The 16,413-nt window shown below is 52.6% G+C and overlaps 4 protein-coding genes across 4 annotated transcripts; 2 read left to right on the top strand and 2 right to left on the bottom strand.

The window, feature by feature from the left end:
• Window positions 1–1,289: 1,289 nt before the first annotated feature.
• Window positions 1,290–2,811, bottom strand: PFA4 (Palmitoyltransferase; the record flags this gene model as incomplete). The annotated part of the gene is made up of 1 exon (XM_062873487.1): window positions 1,290–2,811. Exon 1 carries the CDS (start codon window positions 2,664–2,666, stop codon window positions 1,290–1,292), a length of 1,377 nt encoding a protein of 458 aa, XP_062736523.1. The 5' UTR covers window positions 2,667–2,811.
• A 193-nt stretch (window positions 2,812–3,004) lies between these two features.
• Window positions 3,005–6,280, top strand: QC761_102430 (uncharacterized protein). The gene is made up of 3 exons (XM_062873486.1): window positions 3,005–3,193; window positions 3,276–3,331; window positions 3,386–6,280. The coding sequence occupies exons 1-3, from the start codon at window positions 3,168–3,170 to the stop codon at window positions 6,142–6,144; spliced, it is 2,841 nt and encodes a 946-aa protein (XP_062736522.1). The 5' UTR covers window positions 3,005–3,167; the 3' UTR covers window positions 6,145–6,280.
• MYO1_1 (class II myosin) lies at window positions 6,131–11,767 on the bottom strand. Its single transcript, XM_062873485.1, has 4 exons — window positions 11,105–11,767; window positions 10,223–11,044; window positions 6,785–10,103; window positions 6,131–6,724 (listed from the first exon to the last, which is right to left on the bottom strand). Exons 2-4 carry the CDS (start codon window positions 10,223–10,225, stop codon window positions 6,387–6,389), a joined length of 3,660 nt encoding a protein of 1,219 aa, XP_062736521.1. The 5' UTR covers window positions 10,226–11,044; window positions 11,105–11,767; the 3' UTR covers window positions 6,131–6,386.
• QC761_102410 (uncharacterized protein) lies at window positions 10,641–16,299 on the top strand. Its single transcript, XM_062873484.1, has 4 exons — window positions 10,641–14,018; window positions 14,117–14,371; window positions 14,424–14,833; window positions 14,885–16,299. The coding sequence occupies exons 1-4, from the start codon at window positions 13,915–13,917 to the stop codon at window positions 15,778–15,780; spliced, it is 1,665 nt and encodes a 554-aa protein (XP_062736520.1). The 5' UTR covers window positions 10,641–13,914; the 3' UTR covers window positions 15,781–16,299.
• The last annotated feature ends 114 nt before the right edge of the window (window positions 16,300–16,413 follow it).

Genomic DNA, 16,413 nt, shown 5'->3' with positions numbered 1-16,413 from the left:
CGCAAACCCTACGGACGAACGAGCTAGATCGAGGGAAGGAGTATGTAGATACCCGCTGAGGCAAGTCGATCATGACGCCGAGAGAGGTTCAATGTTGTCTGGTGTGGCTTCACACTGGTGTAAATACAAGGTCTTGAGCTCGGAACACATATGGCAATGTTCGAGCTTTGAACCAGTGCCAATATAGCTAACCAAATATTTGCCCCTTCATATCTCTCTGAGGTATCAGAGTATACGGCTTCGTTTGGTGTACTCGAGCATATCGTCCCCTCGGCCTGCATAAACAAAACAGACCCGGCATGAGCCCGCTGGAGTTCAGCGGCTGATAACAGCTGAACGACACGAACAGGCTGGCTAGTCGACGCCATCAACGGGTCTAAGCAGGTGTGAACTGGTTTGCAGTCTGCTCGAACACGTTTGCCGGTTACTTGCGCCTATCGTTCGATCTCCTCGGCCATGGCCTGAACGTTGAAAGATGTGCATCGACGGCCACCTAACAGCCAAATTTCAACGGTTTATTGGACTCGAAAGGACGATTTTGGCCATGTATGCTCTGGTTGTTTAAGTACCGCTTGATGGTAGGTATGGCGTCGCTGTCCTCAAAATGGTAACTTGGACTCTATTCCTCATGATGTACAATCCGAATGACAATATGAGCGATTCAGTAGGAAGTCGAAAGTCTTGCCTGTTAGCTTGCCCCTTCCATCTCTATCTACCCGCCTTTTGTTCCTTCCCTGTATCCGCAACCTGCCTTTGCTCCTACTCCTTCCCTCTAAAGTGCCCTTACCTGGCGCTCCTTCCCTTTGTCCTCTTCTCCTTCCTCAACTAGATGGGGTTTCTGGTCGAGGGAAGGAACAAAGCTCTAAAAATGGAAGGAGGTAACCCAAAAGTTGGCAGGGCTGAAAGGGGATTTCGTAATGTTTAAATGTGTAAATGTGTTAAAGGGGGAATGTGGTAAAGGGTGGAAAACCTGGTCATTGTGGACATTTTGACTACGGATCGTATTCACTTGGCTGCTTGTTTGCCAGAGTCAAGTGCAGACAATTTGGCTTATCCCCGGTTAAATATCCACTCACGGAAGCTTTGACCTTGAGTTGGACTGTCATGGAAGACTTGATGAGTATCTCGCAAAGGCATGTCGAGTGAAATGTGTTTCGAGAATTTGCTTGGTGCCGTCCCCCTCTAATACCGGGTTGTTTCTCTTGTCATTAAGAGTGAAAAGGGTAAATTATCCAAAGATGGATATATTCTTCCAGGTGTATTGCTTTCTTTCCGAAATCTATATATGCTCATGTATCATCCTCCTGCTTTGCCAACACTTTCCTCCTCCGTATCAGCTCAGCAAGTGGTACATCATCATCATCATCATCACCATCTCCCACTACCCTCCCTCTTGCAACATAGTCATCTTCCGCATCCTCATCAACTCCATAGTCCCACAGCCTATCTCCATCGCTGTTCTTCCACCCCGTCTTCCCAGTCCACTCCCTCTCGTCTTCATCCTCTTCCAATTCTCCTATTACCCCCGACTGCCCTTGAAGCTGCTGTATCCTCCGCCTCCTTGCAAAATCCTCCTGCTGCCTCCTCTCAAAAGCAGCCTTGATATCCTCCCCACCATAATAGTAATCATCAGGCATTTCTTGTTGTCCCTGCTTCTTATACGCCCATCCACCCTGCTTAGCCCTCCTCTCCTTCTCCATATCGGGTGGCGGCCACATCCCCTCCCAGTCATTAAACCCATTCTCCTCATACTCCCACCCCAGCCCTCCCTTCTTTTGATCAGCCAACTTCGGACCACCGCCACCAACAGGCAAAAACCACCTGAAAAAATTCGCAGTCCCCATCGCCTGGCTCATATTGCTGAAAAATCCCAAGTCGTAAGGGAACTCGATCCGGGACAGCGAGGCAGGATCGAAGTCGTCAGTCCAATAGTCATTGCTCGACGAGGACGATATCTTGGATATCAGAGCATTGTGACGGTCGAGCTCCCACATTTCGATCAAGGTGATATTCATGACCCATGATTTGAGGGTTGTGACAAGGAGGATGAACAGCGCGAAGAAGGTGCCAAAGTTGGCGAGACAGAGGAGGGTTATCGAGATGAGGCTGAAGAGGGAGGGGCCGAGGTAGGAGGGGAGGTGGCGGTCGGACCAGATGACGCTGATGCGGGTGTAGAGGAGACTCGAGAGGTATACGAGGGCGATGTTGGTGTAGAGGAGGAAGCGGAGGAAGTAAGGGAAGGTGGTGAGAGAGACACAGTTGTTGGTCCAGGGGCAGTGGTGGTCCATACGGGGGATGCAGCGGGCGCAGTGGCGGCAGTGGTGGGCTCGGGGAGGTTTAAAGGCCTGGCATTTCTTGCAGAAGCGTTTATTCTGGTTTGGCTTTTGGTCGTCTTTGTCCTCCTCCTTCTTGTCCGAGGAGGGGGAGAAGATGAAGCGGCCTGGGTCGACTGTGCAGGCTTTGTAGTATGTCCACCAGAGGCAGAGAAGGAGAGCGTTGAAAGTTACATTCTCTCGAAAGGTGAGAGGTCCGGGACGTAGATCGGGGGAGGTGTTAAAGAGGTACTGGGAGAAGTACCCCTGGAAGATTATAAGAGCGACGACGGAGGGGACGTAGAGGAGGTGCAAGCCCGGGGTCTGCGGACCGGCGAGGGGATGTGTTATCATGGTCGAGAGCTTTTAGTTTCTTCCATTAGCGACACTTCTTTCAGGCTGAGGTGACAAGTATATTCGTTTGCTGGTGTTGTTGCCTTGCCCTTAAGAGCGAGCTTGGAAGCATCAGATGTTGTATGAAGGCATCAAACCAACGCGCTGGGAGACGCGCATTCCCAAAAAAAAAGGTGTTGGCCAACGTCACTTGCCAAGAAAAACGTTGTTACTAAAATACGCTGGATAGCCGCTAAAAATAGGTGTCTCTTGAGGTACCCTTTTAGCGCCTTTCAGGGGCTAATTACCAGTGCACCAGAAATATGGACCCGTTGGTTAACGTCCTGAACAGGGGTCGATACACTTAACTGTCAAGACATCATGCCAATCTGACATTTGCATTTCATATTGAATTTCAGGTGGACTTACACATTCATAGTCGCTCCTTTGACCAGTTTCACACTGATTCGACATTTTTCAGTTCACTCAATGGGTGATCTCGGGCGATAACACCTGGTCATCATGTCGAGCCAGTTGGCGGCCTTGTGGTATGGAAACCATTTACACAACCCAACACTTTCGCGGTTTTGAATGAGTTCACAAGCTAACCATCTCATCATCTCATGACAGCGCCGTTACCTCCTTCCTTTGGCTCATCAACAGCGTGGAGGATCATCAAATCATCGGTAACAGAGTCTTTCATCCCAAAATCGTTCAACCATTCACTGACAAAAGACAAGAACAACCCCGCCTCTCATCAACCCTCATCCTCCTCATCGCCTCCCTCACCTCCTACGCCACAAGCCACTTCTCCGGCTGGCTCCCAGGGGCCAACGGCCGCTTCGATGATGAACTCGGCCTCTCCTCCACCGGCAACAAAACCAGGCCAATATCCCAACGAAACTTCCCCAAGAAACCACGACGGTACTTTGTCCTCATCCTGATCGTCTGTATCATCCTTCGACTGGAGTCCTTCCACCGAGTCACTGCCGATTTGCAATGTTCCAAGCCCGGGCTGGAAGCCTTTCTTCCGGTTCTCATTCTTGCTTATCAGCTGTACTCTTCTCCTCGCCGACCACGCACCTTTGACGAGGAAAGAGATGACTTCACAAGGACAATGTATGAGGCCATTCCCGATTTTTTGGCGAGGTCGTTGTACATCCTTGTTCCTTCTACGCTCTTGATTTCGTTTGGAGCGTACTTGGCTTTGATCTCGGAGCCTAGGTCGACGCTGTTTTGCTCGCCACAGCACGACTGGGCGAGGTTTGTGGTTCTGGTTCAGTGGGCGGGGGTTGTTCTTGATGCGGCGATAGTTATTATTGCCTGGAGGATTCTGGCCTGGGCTAGAACCACCAAGTCGAGATTGAGGACGTTGGCGGGAATCTTGCTCGTGTCTGGCCTAGGAGCTGGCATTTTTTGGGGGTTGAGTGGCGATGGAGTGGGGAGTAATACCCTGTTTTGGTTCGATGTTGTTATTGATGGGTTGACGCTTGCAACCTTGCTAGTATCCAGCAGTCTTCTTGCACCCGAGGGCGGGGCCGTGCTAGGTTTCGCCGGAGTTGTCACCTTCATAACTGGGTTTCTCATATCAGTCCAGCGGGTTTGGACATTAGGGAGCTGGGAAAATGTTTCTGGCTGGCAAACCTGGGGAGCGGTGGTGGGCATGTCAGCTGGGTTCACGTTTTTTCTGCACGCGACTGATATCAAAAAGGTGATGTTCATTCACAGGGCGTTTGTTATCATGGCTTTGATGGCCGTGGTAATCGCCGTGAGCATCTTCACCCCCATCAAGATGAGCAAGGGCATGGATAGCCATCCTTTGGGCAATCTCATCTACGATTCAAGAGTGGAGTCGGACAGGTGGTTGATTCACGCAAGTTACAGCGATTCATTGCCATCGGCGGTACGGGAGTATGGGGAAAGACATTATGGGAGAGATCCGCCAAAGGGGTTCGACAGGTGGTGGGAGTTTGCAAAGCAAAAGAAATCCCCAATCATCGACCACTTCAAGCAGATGGGTGGTGATATCCTACCTTTTTGGGGGGTGCCACCGGCGAAGCTGAGAGAAGACACAAGAAAAGCAGCCAGAGAGATTGATATGGCGCTGCTTCAAATACAAAACGGGACGGCGAGGCACAACCTCCCTACCGAGAATCCATATCAAACCATCATGGATGAGCTGGTCGACTTGATCAAAGATTTCGTGGAACATTTACCAGACCTCGAGATGGCAATCAATCTCAACGAGCGGCCGAGGGTGCTGGCACCTTGGGATCAGATTCAACAGCTAGCCGCTGCTGGGATGAAGAGGAAGAAGGGCTCGAGCCTATTGCCAGGCGGCAGCTCGGGAGGCAGCGAATACGGAAACAAAGACATGCCCAAGCCCAGGCTGACCGAGGCTGTTGATAAGGACGAGCTGCTCAAGAACACCATGTCACCGAAAGCCCTTCGAGAATTGACATCCTTAAGCTGTCCCACTGGTACCAAGGTCAAATCAGGAGTTCACTGGGACATCCGCGATTTCTGCTCCTCCTGCGCCAAACCCCAATCCAACGGCCAATTCCTAACCAATTTTGGCCTCTCCCTCGAACTCTGCCACCAATCCGACCTCATGAGACTCCACAGCTTCTACATGACGCCCGCCGAAGCCCCCCCCACCACCTCTCTCCTCCCCATCTTCAGTCGGTCCAAAACAGACAACTACGCCGACATCCTCCTCCCCTTATCACACCCTCCTCAAACCAGCCCCCTTACACCCCCAAAGACCCCCCAACCCTGGTCCAAAAACCACCAGAAACTGTATTATCGCGGCTCCATCTCCCGCCCCTATTCCGACAAACCCCTCCTCCGCGGCGGCCAAGAGGAACGCCTAGTCCACCTCACCAACCTCCCCCCTTCCTCCCCTTCCACCACCACCACCCGCCTCATCCTCCCCAACCAATCCCGCTCCCGCGCCCACTACCGCTCCGTCTCCACCCCCCACCTCAACACCCTCCTCCCCTTCGACACAGCCTTCACCTCCTACTCCCCCTGCCAACAAACCCCCTCATCCTGCCCCCTCGACTTCCACCACCTCACCTCCTCTTCTTCCCCCCCAGATCCCTTTTCTAGTCAATACATCCTCACCCTCGACTCCTCCACCTCCCCATCCCCATTATTCCTCCCCACCCTCTCCTCCCCCTCCAACGTCCCCTTTTTGTCGACAATCTTCAAGGAGTGGTACACCGACCGTGTCCTGCCCTGGGTTCACTTCGTCCCGGTAGACATCCGCTTCCACGGCCTGCACTCCACGCTCGCGTATTTCACCGGGATTCAAGGCCAGACTAAAGAGCATGGGTCGACAGACGGGAAGTGGATCGCCGAGCAGGGTGCTAAATGGGCTGCTAGGGCGTTGCGAAGGGAGGACAGGCAGGTGTATCTGTTTAGGTTGCTGCTCGAATGGGGAAGGCTGGTGGATGATGGACGGGATGAGGGGGGATTCAAGATTTCGTCGTCGTAAGGGTTAGATTAGCGGACGGTATGGTATATACACAGGTACAACGATGTAAATAGACAGATCACAAAAAAAAAAAAAAAAAAAGCCTGTATAGAAAAAACAGTCTTCTATTCTGAATCAAATTCACCCTCTTCTCCTCCTGCTTTCACGAGCAACCTCCACGAAAACAGTTTTCGCTACCCACACCAAAACCATAAAGAACAAAAAGTGTATAAACATTACGAAACCCCTCCTCTCCTCCTCTCTCACCAATCATCATCATCATCCTTCTTAGCCATGGCCTGCTTCCTAGCCAACAACGCCTCCGCCAACCCCCCGGCCAAACTGGGAGTCGGCGTGTTACTCCTGCTCGCCGAGCTGCTCCCCCCTTCACTTCCATTCAGACTCATCCCGCTATCCCTCGCCTGCAATCCAACCGGCTTCCTGCTAGCAACCGGTCTCTTCGCCGGAGGCTGAGGAGCGCCCGGTCTAGCCGGGGGAGGAGGGGGTGGTCTGGGAGCCGCAACGGGGGGAGGTGCCTGCTCCTCGACATAAGCGGCGGGAACCCACGCTTGCCCCGCGTCTGTCTTTGCTAGCCACCAGCCTGGACACAATAAGTTAGTATGACGCCAGAGGCGGGAAAGAAAGACGGGGAAAAACTAACCATTATTCTCCTTTTGCACAATCTCAATGAGCTGCCCGGTAACGATCGACATCTCATTTTCCTTGGTCCCGGCAAAGTCGTACAGGACCTTGGCCATAATCTTGGGCTTTGCAGCAGGCGGGGCAGGCGGTGGAGGAGGCGGAGCGCGGGTGGCAGACGAGTTGGACTGATTGCGGGTATGGGTAGGCAGACTGACCGCAGCTTGAGCGGCCGCAGGTGTTGGTACCGGCCGTGGTGTCGGCACCGGTCTAGAAGTAGCAGCGGGAGTAGCCGCCGGAGTGGCAGCAGCAGAAGCACCTGGCCGAGGCACAGGTCTGCGGTTGTTGGTGACTCTCGATGGTCTGCCTCCTGGTCCGCCGGGCCTGATGAGCTTGCCCTTGGTGATTGGCTTGGGAGGGACAGGCTTGCCCTTGGGCGTCGGGCGCGAGACAGAGTTGGCAGGCTCTCCTTGCGAGGTGTGCACAGTGCCGCTCTTGTAAAAGTCAGCCTGGGTGGGTGCGTCCTTGAGCACCTTGACCAGCTGCATCTTTCCTGGCTTCTTGGCGTACTCGATCGTGTCGGCAATCTTGAGGTTGAAGCCAGCAGGCATCACTCTCTTCATCTGCGTAAACATCTCGGTCTTGAGAACACAGTTGAGAAGAGGATCCGCTTCTTGCTGGGAGCCAACGCCCAGAGAGAACCAGTCGTCTCGGGCTGTTGAGGCACCAATGAACTTGATGGCGCCCAATGGAAATGACTTTTCTACCACAATCTGGGGCTGGTTCTGAACAAGCATCTGGGCAACAACATAATATTTGCTGTTGGTGACGATGATGATTCTCGGGCTGGCCTTGCTGGATCGACCAAACTTGGCCTCCAGTATCTCTCCGCGGCAAGAAAACACGACCTTTTCGTTGCTAGAGAGGTTGATCGACTTTCGGATGTGAGCTCCAGGTCCATTGCTGGCGTTGATACCCAGGTAATCACCCAAGAACCGTCTGGAGCCCAGGAGGCTCATTCTTCTCCGTTCCTTTCGACCTTGCAGAACCCTGTGGCCTTCATCCCGGAGCTGCAGATATTCGGCACCAACCCGCTTCTTTCTCCAGAATCGCTGGATACGGGTAGCAGCCTCTGCCCTGTATGCCAGATATGCACGCCACATGCGCTGGATACGGGTTGCCATGTTGTGCCAGTACCGGTCGCGCATATGTTCGAGGGCAAAGAGAGTCTCGGGGGACTTGATAAAGGCCTTTGTGACACCAAGCTGCCATTCCTCCTGCGGAATACTAGTGTCCTTCAGGATCTGTTTGGTCGCCGCTTCATACGAGCCCTCCCACGTGTACTCGCCAGCGTACGAGGTGGCAGGCGACAGCAGGAAGAATCGATCCACAAACTTTTCAAAAGACTGACGGTATGCAAAACCAGCACGACGAATTCGTACGTTCTCCTGCAAACCAAGGTACTTGATCTGATGCAAAACATTGGGGACGGTGTACTCGGTGGGCGATTTGTTCTCGTTGGGCTTGATAGTGCGGATGTACGATGGCTGGCATTTCATGAGCGTATCCACCAAGGCGTTGGCCGAAGTCTTGATCCTGTCACCGGCTGTTGGGGGTTGCTTTCTGTTGTCTTGGTCAACCTGGTTGGGGAAGAGCTCGTGTACAAAACGATTCTGACTGGCTTGGAACATGTTCAGGAGGCCCTTGAGAAGGAGATCCTTGTTCTTGTCAGTGATGCCATCCACGGTATACGTCACATCACCAGCATAGTGCTTAATGATGAAGTTGCCCTGGCGAGGAGTGAGATGGGCATTCGACATGCCGTTGATGCTCTGCATGAAGGTGCGATCGCAAGCGGCAGGGTCGGCGTGGGCAGTCTTGGTGGCGTCCTTCATGGCAGAAAAGATGCCCGGAGGCCTGACAGACTCGATGAGATCGCACACAATCTTGTTGTCAAAATACTTGATGGGTGTCCACTTGATCTGCTCTCTCGCGTACTCTTCCTGCTCGGCCTTGAGTGTGAGCTGAATGAAGATCTGTTGTAGCTTTTCGTTGACGTAGTTGATGCAAAGTTGTTCGAAACTGTTCTTCTCAAAGATTTCGAACCCATAAATATCGAGAATGCCAATGGAGTTGGAAGTAGCTTGTCTCGCTTTCAGAGACTGATTAATCCGTTCCACGATCCAGTCAAACAAGTTGTTGTAAATGGCCTTGGCCAAGGCATCTCTGGTAGCCGTTGCCTGGGCCACGTTCGAAGGCGATTCGATTACTTCACCGTTCCGTGGTGTCAGAATGCGAATGGTGATGGCGTGTACAAGTTTCGCCGGATCAACTTCGAGGAGATAGGCCAAAAAGTCCACCACAGACTGGTCAGAGACAGTCGCATAGCCATCATCACCTTCCCGGAACACCAGGTTGCCCGTCCACAAAATGGCGGCCAACATGCGGAAAATGTTGTCCTGTTCTGCTTGGGAAAGGCCAATTATTTTCATGGCGTTGAGCGTATCCTGGTACTCGGCCAAATCATCGATTCCGTCCACATTGAAGCACTTTGATTTGCTGGTGTAGAGGTATGTTTCTGGCTTTTGGATGCCAAACATTTGGCGGTAGTTCTCAGAGGCGCCCTTGGTGAACTGGTAGAAAATGTGAAAGTTGCGCTCGTTGGTAATCTGACCCACGACGCGCGACTTCTCGAGGAGGTAGTTGGTGATGTCGGCGCCAACTGGTTCACCCTGTGCGTTGAAATGGATTTGCAAGTACTTTCCGAACCGAGAAGAGTTGTTGTTCCGCAGTGTCTTTGCGTTACCAAACGATTCGAGCAAAGGATTGGTAGCCAAAACCATGTCCTTGATCTGTTGAATATCTCCTCCTGCCTCACCCCCCGAGACGTTCGCGATGTACTGCATGATGCGCTTGGCCGCCTCTGTCTTGCCAGCACCAGATTCACCCGAGATAATCACACACTGGTTCTCCTTGTAGGCCTTCATGTTGTAGTAGGCAGATTCGGCAATAGCGAACACATGTGGTGGCATCTCCAGTCTGTTTTTTCCCCGATAGCTGTTGAGGACCTGGTCGGTGTAGATACCGAGATCCCGAAAGGGGTTGACGGATACCAACACATGGCCAATGTAGGTGTAGATCTGACCGCCCTCAAATCGTTGCTTGAGATTGTCGTTGATGGCCTCGTTCGACACGGTACGCAGCAGGGTCAAGTCGGAGACACCAATTTCCTTCTTCTTGGTGGTGTCGTACGTCGCCTTCTTTGGCTTGGCCGAGCTGGAGGCTCCGCCAGCAGAGCGCTCGGCCCGCGCAGCCTTGTCTTTCGCGCGTCTCGTTATACCCTGGAACGACGGGCGTGGTTAGTGAAGCTATTCACGAGTTTGGACGGGGCAGAAGCATGCCGGCGCCGGCTCCGAAAGCGCAAGCTCCGAAGGCCGTGCTCGTGGTTGGTGGTGCTCACCATGGTGGGCGTGTCATGCAGATGCGACTCGAAACGCCAGGAGACGGGGTTGGATTGTAAGAATGATCACGGTTGCGGGCCGTCAGGGCAGGGCCGCAAGATGCGCGGACAACAGATAGGTACTCAGTAATAGGGGCAATGGGCGAGTCCGGTAGTGGCTTGGAAGATGTTGCAAAGGAAGTGGTGGTGTTTGGAAAGTAGTTAGCAGCTGCTTTCCAAGTGCCTTGTCTCCTTTTCCCAAAGTCCGAGGATCCTTGACAGTGTGCAGTGGTGCCTGACAGTGACGAAAGCCCGCCAGAAATTGGTGGGGTTGTTGCTGTTGGCGGGCAGTGGAGGGGAGCTGCCCAATCACAGCAGCCCATTTCAGTAATGAGCCCCGCCACAGCACTCGTGTCGCGATATGCTCAGCCACACACACCACACACCTCAGTTCAGCAGGTTTGCGTGGAATCTCCATTCTCACCAGAAACTGCCACGCAAGCCGAGCCACGCCAATGCAAGTACTTTATCTCTCACCGCGCGCGACCTGCCAGACGCCGCTCTCACCGTTGATAGCGACCCGGGGAGAGAGACTATGACACGTCGATTCTACACTACCATATGCCCCATCATAGCCTCTCAGACTACGAAACTGTACCCCACGAGAAGCCCATAGTACAGTACTAAGCAGAGTCCACTGCCATAATTGCTAATCTCTCAGACCTTCTTTCATCTGAAGAGGTTCACCATGACACAGGTGCGCCCTGCAGAACTACTCAAGGTCCTCTCCACTCCGTTTGCTGGCTGACTCTGGATTTATTCGGCGGTGTCAATCCACGAAACCTGGATCCAGAAAACCGTCAGAACAAGAACTCGATAATGGACAAGGACGAGGAGACTCACTCTTATACCCAGCAGCTGTCCCGAGGGTCTGGCTCAGTGCCTCTCGGTGCTGTCTGGCGTTCAAAAAAAATCGTACGATTCCCCACGTGCGGCAGGACCCGGATCGTCTCGAGGCGCCCTCCAAGGCCAGGATAAGATGGTGTGCACCTGGCATGCCACGCGTTTGCAAACAAGCTTAAAAATGTGGATTTTCTTTTGAAGATCTTGATGTCTCAAAGAACATCCATAGATGCTTTCTTCAGCATCGCCGAGGGATATGCTGGTGTTGTTGTTGACTCGGATGAAGTCGCAGAAGAGAAAGGGTGAAGCCCCCCTCGATGACCAACACTCCTCACGTCTCCCACACCACACGATACCAACCAAACGCCCCCGGAAATATCTTTACTTTCTCCGAAGCTTTCTCTCTCCTTTTCTTCAGGCTTGTATCATTGCTTGAAGCGGGTGCCGGTACTGCGTAGCGGGACTAGGCCAGGGTATGTTTCAAGGTCTTGGGCTTGACGGCCATCCCTTCTCGATGCCGCAACCTTCCATCCGATTACGCCTGCATCTCGATGTCGCAGAGCTGTCCGAGCTCTTGATGTGCAATCCCTCCCTGCACCTGTTCGTTTGAGGCTGTCGGCTAGCAGGGAGCTCTGAATGCATATCCGGTATTGGTGAGGCACCACAAGTCTGAAGCGCTCGTTAGAAGGAAGCGCCTTGTTAGAAACCAGAAATCCCATCCAAGATCGGCATGGGATTCTGTGCTACGTGAACATGGCGTTTGCCGCAGCTGGGCCTTTTGCAACATCCAACAAGCTCTTGATGATTGGCCACACGAGTATGGAATCAGCATTCAACAAGCATGGGCTATGGTCTGTATCTCGGGCCTGCTCGTGCCCCTCTCTAGGTCCCATGATGATCAGCCCGGACATGACAGCGACCTGGTATGGTGGTGCATTTACAATTCACACTCCTTCAAGGACACATGCCTGGTCGACGTATCTAAACGAGGCCCCAATGTGCTCACTTATATTTAGACCTTTCTAGCCGGACAGGGAATCTGGACAACACGGTGTGGAACTTTATTCACTTCGGATGATAACTCAAGGCCAAGCTGTGATGTGATGGGGTTGATAACTGCTAGTCTTTCCTATGACCTAAGCAAACATATCCGCTCAAAGCATGTGTAACCATTCAGGAGACGGCGGAATGGAGCACCTACATACCTCGGTGCGAAGATTATCGATGCAGAAATGCAAGTTCTGCAAGTCACAGAATGTGATGTCAAAGACAAAGAAGCTTGCTGATTGGTGGTTTGGAATCGGCAACATGCGATGGCCTGGAGTGCTCGCAACGTGCCACACCCCAAAGCTGCCTAGCGGCCCGTGGCATCTCTCTCGGAACAAATCGAATTCGATGCTGTCGTTCGAGATCCCAGCCGTTTAAGCGCCCGCGAGGTCTTGGTATCAGAATGCCCATGCCTAAGAATAGGTCGCGGCCGCCGCCGCCTTCAACATTGTCTCTCGTCTTTTTTTTGTGATTTACTCTTTCAATTTCCGTCAACAACATCTGTTCTCTGGAGTTTCTCGACAGATTTGAACACTTTCAACATCGACATTTCTTCAACCGTCCAAACGAACCAACAGCTCGCCAAGCCCAGTGCGGTGACCCCTTTCTCGCCCTTGGCAACAGGACGTTCTCGACACCCCCTGTCAAAACCGAAACATCAGGGTCGCCTCCAAGCTCACCCCCGGTCAAAGCGCCTCTAACAGCTTTCGTCTCAACTTCTGCGCGCCTACCGCCACCAACTCCTTGCCATCTGATAGCAGGCCTTCCCAGAATCTCAGAACCTGACACAGCTCGGGCAACCGCGAAACCATCTCCTACGTCTGATCTCCAAGCATCTTCCCCAACTACGCTGCCGCCTTGCCCTCGCCGCCGACCCATTGCTGCCGCCTTCAACAGCCTGTCTTCTGGCCCCACTACGCGCCTGTCGTTGTACGCTGCTGCCCCCTTCAAAGACAGTATAGGAGAATTCATCTGGGGAGGCGAACGAGGTTGCCAGAACCAGTCTAGACGTTTCAGACTTTAACGCCTCTGCTGCTGGAGGAAGTGACTTGTGAGAAGGGCACGGCTTTGGTTGTTGCCGTGACCTCGCCAGGCCCCCTACCCTTGCCCGCCCTCCACTCTGCCTCCACCCTCACCAAGTGGCCCCCTGCTGGACCGCCTGGTGTTTGTGTCCGTGTGCGCTGTGGTGGTAAAGGGTAGTGTTACATCACGTCTTGGTTCCTTCTTTTTTTTCTTCCCCCTGTTTCCTGGGACCGTCTTTTATGACCTTCCTACCACCCACGTATCACCTGTTTCTTCCCCTTCTCTCCCCCTCTCCTTCGTCGTCTCCCTCATTCGACGAGGTAAAAGAAACGAGCCCTCCTCCGCGAGCGACTCCCGTTACTGTCCTTCCTTTCACTTCAGCTGCTGGCTCAGAATCGCTCTTTTGTTCCTTTTTTTTTTTTTTCATATAGCAGACTTTTAGTGTTTGTCTTTATTTGTTCTACTACCGCCGCACTATCGGGTCTCCTAGTTGGTGGATATACATACACATCACACGATTTGGGAGGTGTTAATAATCAAGAGGAGGGAATAGAGGAGAATATCAAAGGTGTGATTTGGACTCGAAAACCACAGCCGCGCCTCATTCCGCTGCCAGACACATACCGAAGGCTACAGAGCCCATAGTCGACGTCACCACGGTCGCAGGTCGACATCACAACAGATCCTATACCTTGAGTGTGTCCTTGTAATAGGTCAAGAGGGGGAAACCAGTCGTCAAAATGGGCGGGCTAGTTCCACTGCTGAAGAAGCAGCTCACGGGGTCGAAGATTCTCTTTCACATCCTCTTCTGGACGTTCCATTGGGGTATCTTTGCCTATGGATGGTATGCTTTTTCAGATTTGTTCTCGGGAGGTGTTGGTCGAATGGAAAGGGGTTGAGGAAATGGTGGGAGGATACTGAGCTAACGGTTGTGCTGTTTAGGTGGAAGCAAGCAGCTGATGCCCGTTTGGCGGGTCTCAACACGCTGCAATACTCTGTGTGGCTTTCTCGTGGTGCTGGTCTAGTATTGAGTGTGGACGGTATGCTTATTCTGCTGCCCGTCTGCAGAACTATCATGCGTTTCATCAGGCCAAAGATCAAGTTCATCCCACTCGATGAGAATATCTGGATGCACAGGCAGCTTGCTTACTCTATGCTGTTGTTCACCATCATCCACACAGCTGCCCATTACGTCAAGTGAGTCTGTCATAAATTGCGAATAAGAGCGTTTTGAGCTGACAGTGTACAGCTTCTACAATGTCGAGAAGACCCAGATTCGTCCTGTAACCGCTGTGCAGATTCACTACGTTCAGCCCGGTGGTGCCACTGGCCACGTTATGCTTCTCTGCATGCTTCTGATGTACACAACCGCCCATCACCGCATCAGACAACAGTCTTTCGAGACCTTCTGGTACACTCACCATCTGTTCATCCCATTTTTCCTCGGTCTGTACACCCACACCGTCGGGTGCTTCGTCCGTGACACAGCCGACGCCATTTCGCCATTTGCCGGTGATGAGTACTGGGAGCACTGCATTGGTTATCTTGGCTGGAGATGGGAGCTCTGGACCGGTGGCTTCTACCTCATTGAGCGGTTGTACCGTGAGATTCGTGCCATCCGTGAGACCAAGATTACCCGTGTTGTCAAACATCCGTATGGTGAGTAACAACTCTGCCCTGATATTGTGAATCTGACTAACAATCGTCAAGACGTCGTGGAGATTCAGTTCAACAAGCCTTCCTTCAAGTACAAGGCTGGCCAGTGGCTCTTCCTCCAGGTTCCTTCCGTCTCCAAGTATCAGTGGCATCCGTTTACCATCACCTCCTGCCCATACGACCCCTATGTCTCTGTTCACATCAGACAGGTTGGTGACTTCACTCGCGAGCTCGGCAACGCTGTCGGCGCTGGCGGCATCCACGCCAAGCTGTATGAGGGTGTCGACCCCTTGGGAATGTACGACGTCGCTCTTGCCAACGGCCAGAAGATGCCCGCTCTCCGCATCGACGGCCCCTACGGTGCCCCCGCCGAGGACGTCTTCGAGAACGAAATCGCCGTTTTGATCGGTACCGGTATCGGTGTCACCCCCTGGGCCTCCATCCTCAAGAACATCTGGCACTTGCGCAACGGCCCCAACCCCCCCACCCGTCTCCGCCGTGTCGAGTTCATCTGGGTCTGCAAGGACACCAGCTCCTTCGAGTGGTTCCAGACCCTCCTCCTCTCCCTCGAGGAGCAATCCGCCGAGGCCGCCCGCGTCCCCGGTTCCAGCGGCGTCGAGTTCCTCAAGATCCACACTTATCTCACCCAGAAGCTCGACATGGACACCACCCAGAACATTGTGCTCAACTCGGTCGGCAGCTCGGTTGATCCCCTGACTGAGCTCAAGGCGCGGACAAACTTTGGTCGTCCCAACTTTGGCCGCATTTTCCAGAGCATGAGCGAGGGTATCCAGAACCGGACTTATCTCAACGGCCTCGAGGGTAACATGAGGACGACGGTCGGTGTTTATTTCTGCGGTCCCTCGGCTGCTGCTCGTGACATCAAGAAGGCGGCCAAGGCTGCCAGCAGCAGTGAGGTGCGCTTCCGTTTCTGGAAGGAGCACTTCTAAATGTACATTGACATTGACCTGACACATATCAATAATACGGAATTTTTCACACCGACATGTCGGTGTACGGGTGTACGATCATGGTTTCTGGATGGGATTTTGGTGACTGGGCTTTCAGGCGGCAAGACTATGCTGTTCTCGTGTCGAGGAAAAAGATACACCAAGTCACACGAGAAACCAAAACTCAAGAAGGGCTACGACATCACTCACCAAAGATAACGTCTTCCCTTTTATGTCTATGGAATTAGGGGATGGGAACAGAGATGATGAAGATGGTTAATTTTAGCGGGCACCTTTATGTGGATTTTTTTTTTATATCTGTTTGTTTTTTTATTCTTCCCATGGCGGATCTTTGTTGGATATACCTTGTCAAAATGAAAGTATATATCACACATACATGGCTGAATTGCAAAGCCAATTTTGCATACCATACATGAAAGAAAACAGTGTCTCTGTACAACTTTGCTAATGGTGAACATGACATGTCCAAGATGAAACAAAACGGCCAAGACTTAGCCGCGTGGTTCGACACTTGAAGCACAAAGTGTCACAGAACAGACCCATGTTATCGCTGCTGGGTTTACATAATTGGCCGAGGACAAGATGGGACGATAGACTGACAGCGGCGGGTAG

The sequence above is a fragment of the Podospora bellae-mahoneyi genome, assembly GCF_035222275.1.
Source record: "Podospora bellae-mahoneyi strain CBS 112042 chromosome 1 map unlocalized CBS112042p_1, whole genome shotgun sequence".
In the NCBI taxonomy this organism is placed as follows: Eukaryota; Fungi; Ascomycota; class Sordariomycetes; order Sordariales; family Podosporaceae; genus Podospora; species Podospora bellae-mahoneyi.
This window is presented reverse-complemented; position numbering and strand designations above follow the sequence as displayed.